The sequence below is a fragment of the Rhincodon typus genome, chromosome 6, assembly GCF_021869965.1.
Source record: "Rhincodon typus isolate 14 chromosome 6, sRhiTyp1.1, whole genome shotgun sequence".
Lineage (NCBI taxonomy): Eukaryota > Metazoa > Chordata > Chondrichthyes > Orectolobiformes > Rhincodontidae > Rhincodon > Rhincodon typus.
The window spans coordinates 66467496-66479434 of NC_063337.1; the positions used below are offsets into that span (position 1 = coordinate 66467496).

At 39.2% G+C, this 11939-nt stretch overlaps 1 protein-coding gene across 1 annotated transcript in view; it reads right to left on the reverse strand.

Moving 5' to 3' along the window:
* uggt2 (UDP-glucose glycoprotein glucosyltransferase 2) overlaps positions 1 to 11939 on the reverse strand; it is a 298559-nt gene that overhangs the window by 27334 nt on the left and 259286 nt on the right. The window contains exons 33-35 of the mRNA XM_048597609.1: positions 11721 to 11819; positions 7941 to 8025; positions 5144 to 5326 (exon numbers count right to left, since the gene is read on the reverse strand). Coding sequence (XP_048453566.1) covers positions 5144 to 5326; positions 7941 to 8025; positions 11721 to 11819 — 367 coding nt within the window. The remainder of the gene's footprint in view (positions 1 to 5143; positions 5327 to 7940; positions 8026 to 11720; positions 11820 to 11939) is intronic.

Sequence of the window (11939 nt, forward strand, 5' to 3'; positions counted from 1 at the left end):
TGATTCCAGAGGTGAGGTGAGAGTGACAGTCTTTGACATCAAGGGGGCATTCGACCAGGCGTGGCATCAATGACCCCTCGCAAAACTGGAATCAATGGGTATCAGAGGGCAAACTCTCTGCTGGTTGGAGTCATACCAGGCACATAGGAAAATGGTGGGTTATTGGACATCAGTCACCTCAGCTCCAGGACATCTCTGCAGGAGTTCCTCAGGGCCTAGGCCCAACCACCTTCAGCTGCTTCATCAATTACCTACCCTCAATCATAAGGTCAGAAGTGTGGATGTTAGCTAATGATTGCACAACAATCAGCACCATTCATGACTCCTCAGATACTGAAGCAGTCCAAGTTCAAATGCAACAAGATCTGGACAACATCCAGGCTTGGGCTGACAAGTGGCAAATAACATTCATGCCACACAAATGCCAGGCATTGACCATCACCAATAAGAGAATGCTCCTTGATATTCAATTGACATTCAATGAATCCCCCACTATCAACATCCTGGGAGTTATCATTGACCAGAAATTCAACCAGACTTGCCACATAAACACACTGGCTACAAGATCAGGTCAGTGGCAAGGAAAACTGTGTAAGTAAATCACCTCCTCATTCCCCAAAGCCAGCCCATCATCTACAAGGCACAAGTCAGGAGTGTGATTAAATACTCCCCACTTGCCTGGATGAGTGCAGCCTTAACAACACTCGCTTGACACCATCCTGGACAAAGCAGCCCACTTGATTAGCACTATATCACAAGTATCCACTCCCACCACCACAGATGCTTAGTAGTAGTAGTGTGCACTATCTACAAGATGCACTACAGAAATTTACTAAAGATCCTCAGACATCATCTTCCAAACCCACAACCACTTCCATCTAGAAGGATAAAGGCAGAAGACACATGGGAATGCCACCACCTTCAAGTTCCCCTCTTAGCCACTCATTATCCTGACTTGGAAATATATAACTATTCCTTCACTGTTGCTGGGTCAAAATCCCGGCATTCCCTCACTAATTGCATTGTGGGTCAACACATGGTAGATGGACTGTAGATGTGCAAGAAGACAGCTCACCACCATCTTCTCAAGGGCAACTAGGGATGGACACTAAATGCTGGCCAGGCAGCAACATCCACATGTTACAAATGTTATGAGCTTCGCTCTCAGGCATGTTGTAATGCTATATGTTCCTTTAAGAGAGTTAAGTGATGACATCTGTGTGATTTTATGCCATTTTGTTGAGTTTGAGAAAGGAGAAGTACCTTGCATGAGCAAAGATTTAAAAGATGTGGAGCTAGAGCTATGAAGATAGGATGATATACTGAAAAATTGCACAAACTATGGAGCTGTTCAATGTCAAGAAAAAATTAACGCAATTGAAGCATTGTAAAAATAGCTATTTAAACAATAGATCATATTCTCCAAAAAAGGTATCAGCTCCATCTCGAATTGCTCCAGCTCCATCAGCAGAGTCAGTTAGTCAGCCAACTTGAGCTCAGTCTATACCAGTGTCTGTGATAATGTGTTAGCATTGCACTATGAATAAATCTTCTGAAATCTATTCTCAGTTAGGACCCAGACTCAGTCTTCATGTTACCAGAGATTACATCATAATTCAAGGAACACATTAGGGCAGGCAGGTGCTGAATAGAATTGGAGCCACCGAACCAGACACAAAACAAATGTGGCCTGAGCGTGGCCAGGTGCCATACTAATTTGGGGCTAGAATCTGTCTCAGTTCTCTTGAACTGCACACCAGGTGTACTAAAGTCTATTAGGCCCTCTCACCCTCAGTACTCATTGCCTCACCCCCACCTACTTCCACCTCCTTGTCAACTCATTCACAAAACATTTGAAAGCATAAGCTGTTCCTACAGCACTACAGAAGTGTCAATCAAGCAATTAAAGTATCAAGAATAGGCTTCAAACACTTCACAACTCTTAAGTTTAGTCAAATAATATTGATACACAACAAAAGAGAGCACAGAAAGAATAACTTAGCACAACCAGCAAAAGATATCAAATCAAAGAAAGACAACAATTCTCTCCAGTTGTGTAAATCAAACACCCCTGTTATGAGACTGGATCATCTGCAGAAACAGATATTTTAAAATTCAATTCACAGAAAACCTTACTATGAATGCTTCACTGTGCTGCTAGAGTGATTCTGTATTTATGATTAGCTCAGTGGGAGTCTGTTTCCATTGATGGAAGTAGATTGTATGCTTTGATTGATTGACATCATTATTTAGTTATTATTTTCCTGAACTCTTTATTTTAATATCTGCATATTTATTTAAACAAGCTTAAGTGGTGTGAAATGAGGCAAAGCTTCTTTTCTTAATTCAGAAGATTCATTCATTCAGAAGATGTGGATATCACTGGCTAGGCCAGCATTTATTATCCATGCCTCATTTTAAAAAGGGCAGTTCAGAGTCAATCATATTGATGTACGTCTGGAGTCACATATAGGCCAGACAAAGTAAGGATGGCAGATTCCCTAAGGATACCAGTGAACCAGATTTTTTAAATGACAATTAGTGGTGGTTACATGGTTGCCATTAGTCTAGGATTGTATTCCAGACTTTTTTTATTGAAGACAAATTTCACCACCTGCCAGAGTGAGATTCAAATTGTGTCCACAGACATTAGCCTGGGTTCTGGATTATTAGTTCAGTGCCATTAGCACTACACCTCCGTCTTTCCATTAAACTATGATACCTCTGTTTGACTAATACTTTTATATGGTCGTGACAGTAGTAGTTCTTTTAAAAGCAGATTTCTGAATGACTTTTTTTTAAAAAAAAGTGCAATTCAAAACTTGTCATTGCTATTATATGACTTACTAGTTCTATGACACATAGCATATGAATAGGTGCAAATGTTGGGGGGGACATCAAAAGTGCGTAGGGATATGGAGGGGGCATGGAGATGAAATAGGGAGTGGGTGAGGTGTGAAGGCAGAGATCCTAACAGCCTTTAATGCAATGTTGAAGAAGTTCGAAAGAACCAATCTGGGCCTTACAAGCAACCCATCTTGACACTCTCCGATCTCTGTGACCACCTCTGAACTATCTCTGGTGCTGACAAGTCCATCTGTATTGTATCTCTTCCTTTATGGAATAAAGATATATCGTGTGGGGCACTATTAAAGGAGATGGTCTACAAAGTTGGGAAAAATCCTGACTCAAGCTTTCCACCTCTATGGCAAGAGTCCAGATCTTGAAGTAATTCATATCCTTGAAAACAGTAGAGAAAACAATTAATTCACTGAATCTGATTACTTACAACCTGGGCTTCTCAAAAAGGTGATAATGGATTCATTAAATATGATTTTCCAAAATTCCTTTGATTCTAGGAGGACCCCAGCCAAATGGAAGGTGACAAATGTTACACTGCTACTTGAGAATGGAGGGAGAGAGACAAACACAAGCCTTTAGCTTGACATGAGTCATTCTGAACTTCCTGGAATCCATTAATATGAAGGTGTTAAAGGGTACTCAGGAAATCATGACAATGATTAGGCAGAGTCAGCATCAAAAAGGACAATCCTAATTGACAAATGTATTCAAGCTTTCTGAGTATCTCACTGGCTAGGTAGTTTTAGGGGGGCCACTGTGTGCTGAATATTTGGATTTCCCAAAGATACCCATCAAGATGCATAAAAAGTTATGACACAAAATTAGGGCTGATGAAATTGGGGGTGATATATTAACAAGGACAGAAGATTGGTTAATGGACGAAAAACAGAAAGCCGAAATAAACAGAGTATCTTCAAATTGTTCCAACCTTGCACAGCAGAAGCAGACCAAACAGCTTTGAGATATGAGCTTGGAGCAGAAAAGGATCAATCAGTTGGACAGTAAAAGGAACAAATAGTGAGCTGTGAAGAGTAAATGAACAATGTAATTAGTTGAGCATTACTAGGAAAAGGTAGAAATTAGAGCACATTTTAGGAGGAAACAGTTTTGGAGGGATAATTTTAAGGAAATAGGGGTGGGAACAAGTTATCAACATTGGATGGTTGACATTAGAATGACATAAGGAAGAGAGATATGGAAAGAGTATGAGGCAAGGCACTGCCTTCAGGCAATTGATAATGGGATTGTACTCATTGAAAGCATTGGGATTGCCACAAAGAGATTCTTTGATCTCAGCTATTTACATTCTACATCAATGATTTAGAATGAGGGTACTGACCCATGTTTGATGATGAAAAAAAGTTAGATGGACCAGTAGATTTTAAAGGGATAAAGGTGAATTATGTGAATTTACAATAAAGTGGTAGATGGGAGATAACATGTGTGCATTAGAGGTCGTTCGCTTTAGTAGGAAAATTGAAAACTAGAATATTTTTTAAAATGGCGAGAAACATTTAAATGTTGGTACTATAGAGATATGGGTATTCCCATCCAAGAAATACATGCAGATACGTTAGGAAGGAAAATAAAATGCTCAACTTTATTGCAAGGAATATTGAAATCTTCTGGTTTTTAAATTGAGGTGTTGATAAAACCACATCAAGGGCACTGTGTGTCTTTTTGGAGTAAGGATATACTTGTGTTAGAAGTGCGACAAAAAAAAAAGTTAACTCGATTGATTTCTGGGCTTACGGGCCAGTCTTAGAGTTTGTGTGGAATGGGGCTAGATTCTTTAAAGAAGGAGATCTGATCTCTTTGAAAAATGTAAAATTCTGTGGGGGATTAACATGTTAGATACTGGGATGCTGCTTTAGCTGGATGGAGGATCTGGAACTAGAAAACAGTGTCTCAAACAAGGGAGATGAGGAGGAATGTCTTCACTGACAGGTTTGAGAATTTATGGAATTTACCACCACAGAAGTCCGTGGATGCTTAGTCATTAAATACACTCAAGAGGTTTGGTCTCTTAGGGTGGCAATGTATATGGGGATCTAATAGGAAAGTGGGAACTGATGTCAAAAATTAGGCACAATATTACTGAATGGTTGAGCAGGCTCGAGAAGCAGTATGCCCATTCCTGTTCCTATCACTTTGTTCTAATATATTACACTGAAATTTCAGATATACTCTGACATTCTGTGACCAGACCACAGATCCAAGAAAACTCTCAGCAAGTGAATCCCAATGTGATCCGTGCCATCATTCAAAGAGACGCATTTACCTGGTCAGCATCAACAAAGATAATTTTGTTAACAGCTAGCGGGAAGAGGACATCTAGAAACAGGATTTTGTAGCCCCAAATAGTTCTCTGTTTCTCTGTTTGCTGATGGAGCCACCTTGGCCACTTGTACTGTACCAGTTCATACTGGAATCGATATTCATTCGCCATTTCTGGAATGAACTCCTAGGTGAGGAAATTAAAGTTGTTAAGCAAGTCAAGGACTTCATTTTATAAACAGCTACTCCAATTAGTGTCTTACATGCATACTAGTTCAAAGTTACATACAAGAAGTGGTTAAAGGAACCATGGACCATTGCTGTAAATGCTGGCCTAAAAGTCGACCTTTGAAGGTTCTCAAAATTGTCCTAAAATGGGGGCTGTGTTGAACAATGAGTATGGCATATCAATTGCCAGTATTGTTCATTTTGATATGAGAGAAAAATATCACGCTAGTAATTCAGATTAAATTAAATATTAATAATTATTAAATTGTTAATTAAAAATTAATTAGTACAATTTATCATTTGAATATCCATCAAATTCATTGTCTTCATCAACTGATGCAAAGAATTGATCAAATTCAGCCTGAGTCACTTTGGCTGTGGAATCATCATATTGGTCCCAATCTGGAGTAGATATCATGGATTCCCTACAGTGTGCAGACAGGCCATTGGCCCAATAAGTCCACACCATCCCTCTGAAGAGCATCCCACCCAACTCATTCCCCTACCCCTGCATTTCCCCATGTCTAACCCACCTAATCTAAACATCTCTGGATACCACGGGCAAGTTAGCATGGTCAATCCATGTACCTTGCACACCTTTGGACTGTGGGAGGAAACCAGAGCACCTGGAGGAAACCCATGCAGACACGGGGACAATGTGCAGACTCCACACAGACAATTGCCCAAGGGTGGAATTGAACTCAGGTCCCTGGCGCTGTGAGGCAGCAGTGCTAACCACTGAGCCACTGTGCTGCCCCAAATAATTCTCTGCTTCTCTGTTTGTTGACGGAGCCACCTTGGCCATATGATGCTGTGAGTTCTGAAGAAGTCATACTGGATTGAAACCCTAACTCTGTTTCTCGCTCCACAGATGCTGCCAGACCTGCTGAGTTTCTCCAGCACTGTGCTGTTTCAGATCGCTAGAATCTGCATTAGATGTGGTTTTTTCAACTTCAGAATGCTATCTACCCCAGCTGCCAAACCACAAATCATCTTCCTCTTCATCCACTGAATTAAATATTGTTCATTCTTGAATCATCTAACAACAGTCGTTGAATTAATTACACAATTTAATGATGAAACCACACAAAACATGAAGCAGACAACCCACATATTTCCACTGTTTGTGAAAGTTTAATTTTCTCCATTAATCACCCACATACTCTATTCAGTCTGATGATGATTCTTAATTGACTTGTTGAGACACACATCCAAGTGTTAAACCACAAATACTAATGTGGTATAATTGTAATATAGATGTTATTTCTTCATAGGCATCTCTTGATCTTATCAGTTATATGGGTTCTGAAAATATCCCAGACTATAAGCTGCATTCAGGCCACACAGTCACCAATTCCATACATTATCCAATCCATAATGTCACTCTATCCACACCTACCCAATTGTTACCATGAGGGAACTTGTTTTTGGCATGACTTTATCTTTTGAAATTATCGTAGGTTTTTATTTTGTTCCACATACTATGCAGACAAGTATTAGCATGAATCCTTCTTCTTACGTCCTGTGGTCTTCACTAGAAGTGTTTACAAACTTTGCACTACTCAGGTCAGATGCTGGTCACATAAAATTACATATTTGCCCATTGTACACATGTGGTATCATGGTACTCGTTTTTTTTGCTGCCTGTTGATTAATTGCTGGAAACTCTTCATTTTGGCATTAAGGTATTTTGGCAGTGTCTGGGTGATACCGGTTTTCTGCTGCAGCACTCGGCATTTTCTTCCCATAATGCCACAACACCAACTCCATCAACTAGCTATTGAAATCTTTTCTGGAATTGAGGTTTGAATTGACTCACTTGAGCGCATATAAATGCGTTGCATTTCTGATGACAATGACAATGATAACAATTTTTGAGGACCCATTCAGATCCATATTTTCAAGGCCAAGCCAGTGACTGGTGCCTGTTTGCATAGTGCATTTGGTCTTCGGGCATCTTCTTCAGTGCAGACTCCTTTTCATTCCACTCTCAGATCAGTTCTTCATTAATTGTTATTTGATGAGTTTGTACGTTATTTCTTTTTGCTTGACATCAGTTCTACCCTTTATTTAGTTTTGCAGAGGCACCTAATGTGTTCATGATCATCACACACGGTCTACTCCATGTGGATGTGTCAAACTCCCATGCATATGCACTAAAAAGCCTCTTTCGAAGCTCGACCCCCAGTGCCTGGTTAACAGTTAATAAGTAAAATATGCATTCTTGGAATGAAAAAAATGAGGTTGACTATTAATGCAATTCTAGCATAGCTGGAAAGGTGGGGCAGGACTTGACCTGAATGATGAATGTATGCATAAATACAATTTGGTGGATAAATGGTGTCATGTTGTGTCAATTACAGTAAGTAAAAGACAAAATATTCTAGCAGCTTAAAATCTGAGACAAAAGTAGAAAATTCTGAAAATATGCAGCAGATCAATTCTTATAAATGATCTGCACAACCACAATGTTAATTTGGCTGGTCTCTTTGCAGATGCTGCTTAAACCCGCTGCGTTTCCAATATTTTCTCTATAATTCCATTTAAAGTACAGAATATCAAAGTTCCCTTACTTTGAAAGTAGGAGATAGGTAATTCTTCAAAAACCAGAACTTGACAGTTGATTTGGTGTGTTTTAATACAGAAAGCATCATTATTCTGAAAATATAAATGTAAAAAAAAGAACTTAACACTTAACATCTACTTGCATACAGAGAATTGTACTGGCCATTAGACACAATGCAAAATGAAAGTTTTATCACATAATCAATCTCACACCAGTTAAAATATCTCATCAAGATGTACCAAGTGGTTCGGAAAATAACTGAATATTCACAAACCAGAAAAAGTCTTAAGTTAATGAAATTAGTGAAGAAACTTATCCTTATTTATACCACAGTGTTCTCTAGACTAAAACACAAGTGATCAAATTTTCATTCTGGGCCAATTTGTACTCAGACATGTTATCTACTAGAATAACTGCAATTATAAGCCTACTGAAATATTCAATAAGTGCAGGCTAGGTGGATTAGCCATGGTAAATGCGGGGTTACGGGGATAGGGTGGGGACGGGTGTCTGGGTGTTGCCCTTAGGAGGGTCAATGGGCTGAATGACCTCTTTCTGAATTGTACAGATTCCACAATACATTTCCTACCAGTGCAAACTATTTCTTCCCTTCAACTCCTTCATAATTTTGAATATCTATATTAAATTTTTCTTTCACCTTATTTGTTCTATGGAGATGTTTTCTAAATTCATTGCAGAACCGAAACTCCTTCATTGTTTAGTACCATTTTGATACTTTTTACCGCACTCAACTAAATCGTTTACCATCTAAACAGCAAGTTAAATGGATTTACCATGACTTCCCTGGTTTTGTACTCTATATATCCATTTATAAAATCCTATGTGTTTTAGCTTAAACAGCGTTATCAACTTGGTATATTATTCTACAGCGTAGATGAACACATAGCTAAAATGTGCTGCAAACCTTTGAAATTGTGCCTGCTATACACAATGCATTAATATGGGGAAAAATGAATGCTGGCTTCAATACAGGTCTCTGGAGAAAACCACTATCTACTTCTTTTCAAAAAAAAATCTTATACAATGACAGTTCTCTTTTTATCTATCAGTCAATTTTATATTAATTAACCCTTTAATCCAGGGTCTTAAATTTTGCTAACATCCTCATGATACGATATTTTGAAAGTCTCCAAGCAGTATGTTTACATTTATCAACCCTCTAAGTTGTATAATGGAGGAATGGAATCAAGTTAGTCAGGCATCATTTAATATTTTCTGAACATTTTCTGAAGAAGGGTCTCGACCCGAAACGTCAGCTTTCCTGCTCCTCTGATGCTGTTTGGCCTGCTGTGTTCATTCAGCTCTACACCTTGTTATCTCAGATTCTCCAGCATCGGCAGTTCCTACTATCTCTGTAACCATTTAATATTGACAAATTTGTGTTGCTGTCATTTGCTAACTGACGCTCTTCCAAGTGACAAGTTATTTTTACCTTAGATTGCAGACCTTTGTTTCCACACCATCAACACTCTGATGACTTGCCTGCAATTCATTCACCTCCATTTTATGAGCAGGTTTGTAGTATTTGCAACTCTTCAATCTTTCCATATACAAGGAGAACTGAAAAATATTGCCTTGAACTTCCTTAAAAACACTCTTTATCTACTTTTACCTCATCTACTTTCCCTAAACTTGCCTTTTTTAACTCTAGCATTGCAACATCCCTTCCTTTAGTGAAGACAAATGAAAGGTACCTTGTACTTTTTCCTTGCCCTCTGCCTCCACAACATGTCTTTCTTTTGGTGCTTAATCAACATCAAATTTCCCTTGACTTTAATGTTACATTTTTAATTTTTATCGAAAACTATTATGCTACCTTTTACTATTGCTCTGACTTCTCTCTGCCCCTCTCATTTCCTTGTTCACTTTTCTTCATCCAATTTTTTACCAGTTTGATTTTCCATCGTTTAATGACAATTAGGCATTTCTCATAAGCCAACCCTTCTGCTTCTTCCTAACCTCAGCTTATCTTTAATCGTCTAGAAAGCTCTAATCTTTAATGCCCTTTCTATCCTTTTCATAAGGAGTTTATTTGTATCCAAATGACTGTCTCTCTAAAGACCTCTGTTCTGCGGAAAGGTCACCGGACCCGAAATGTTAACTCTGTTTTATCCTTCACTGATGCTGCCAGACCTGCTGAGCTTTTCCAGCATCTTTGTTCTTGTCTCTAAAGACCCCTGCTTGCTTATATACTCTTGTAAACTGAAATGACAAACACCTTTCTTCCAGATCTAGATCAGTTTTTCGTGTTGATAAATGGTAAGAAGTAAAAATGGTGAGAGTTGCCATAGTCCCAGAGGGCTGCTCTCCCATCAGAGAGAGAGAAAGAGATGGATGGAAGATTGGTGGTCGTTTAACCTGTGGGTCACCACACCTCAGGCGAGGGGAGAGGTCGGGAAGGAGAGTCCTTCACAGTGATATGGTATGAGAATTGAACCCAAGCTGTTGGCATTACACTGCAATGCAAACTGAGCTAACTGACTCCCTGACAAATGGAAACATTAACTGACATGTACTAAGGAACAATTCTAAAGTCAACCTGAACCTTGATAGAAGTGAAACACATGAGTAGATTCACATTGAATACAGACTCATAACTTACAATTTCACCCATGAGCGTTATAGAATCCCTACAATGTGGAAAGTGGCTATTTGGCCCATCTCACCCATATCTAGCCCCCATCGTGATCCCCCTAACCCCACTTTACTATAACCAATCCCCGTAACCTACACACCTCTGTACACAAAGGGGCAACTTAGCATGTCCAATCCATCTAATCTGCACATCTTTGGACTTTGGAAACCAGAGCTCCTGGTGGAAACCGACACAAACAAGGAGAATGTGTAAACTCCACACAGACAGTCACCCAAGGCTGGAAATAACCCTGCCCTGGTAGTGTGGGGCAGTAGTGCTAACCACTGAGCTACTGTGCTATTGTATTTGTTAGAACAACATAATCCTGGCATTACTCACATTGGAGGAAAGAGACTAAAGAGATGTACAGCATTATGACAGATTGAGAAAAGCAAAGATAGGCAGAGACAAGCTGTTTTCATTGGTGGAATGTAAAAAGACTGGAAAATACAAGATTTAAGGTTTTTGCAAGAGATTCAAGAGGGATGTGAAGAAGAACTTTATGCAACAAATAGCAATGATATGGAAATTACTGCCTAAGAGCTGTGCAAATGAAAATCAATAATTTCAAAAGAAAATTGATGGCAGTTTAGATTTAAAAAATCCTGCTGTTGCTGAGTGTCAGTGATAGAGGGCATGAATGATGAAGGTCGTGAATGGAGTATCAATCATTTGGACTGCTTTGTTCTGGGTAGTATCAGATACAAAGAAACATAGAAAATAGGAGTTAAGGAGAAATGCCATATTTCCCCTTACCTCTTAACCCTTGATTCTTTTAAAGTAAAATCTAAAGGGGGTCCTTTCTTAGGCTGACGAGAAGGTTTTAGCCTCACCCTGCCCAATCTGCAGCCATGCAATCCACTTGCTGATCTCACCAGCCCTCCCACTGGTAACACACAAACCCTGCTTCCAACCCTACCCAAAATTAGGATTATTTCCACATCTCCTTCCCACTGGCTGGGTTGATCATTCGATCAGTTGCCAGGTAAGAGGTGGCCTTATAACATATTAGTTAAGTCATATCGAATGATTAGGTAGTCTCCACATTCCTGGTAATACCATATTTCCAGACTCTTCTTCATCCTCCCTAACCGCATAGTTAATATTGGAAGAATTTGGTCATTAACTAACCTCAAAAATCGCTCATAAAGATGTCCTGACGCAACAGAGAAAATGTTAAGGACATCATCTTTCTTATTTTCAGTCTGGTCAGACCGTAAACCTGTAAAGCTGAAGCACACGGCAGAGAATTTATAGTTATACAAAGATTTAAATAACTTCACAAACCTTACATCGGCAAAAGTCATAGCGATACACAATTTGAGCTCAATTCTGATCATAGAATAAATT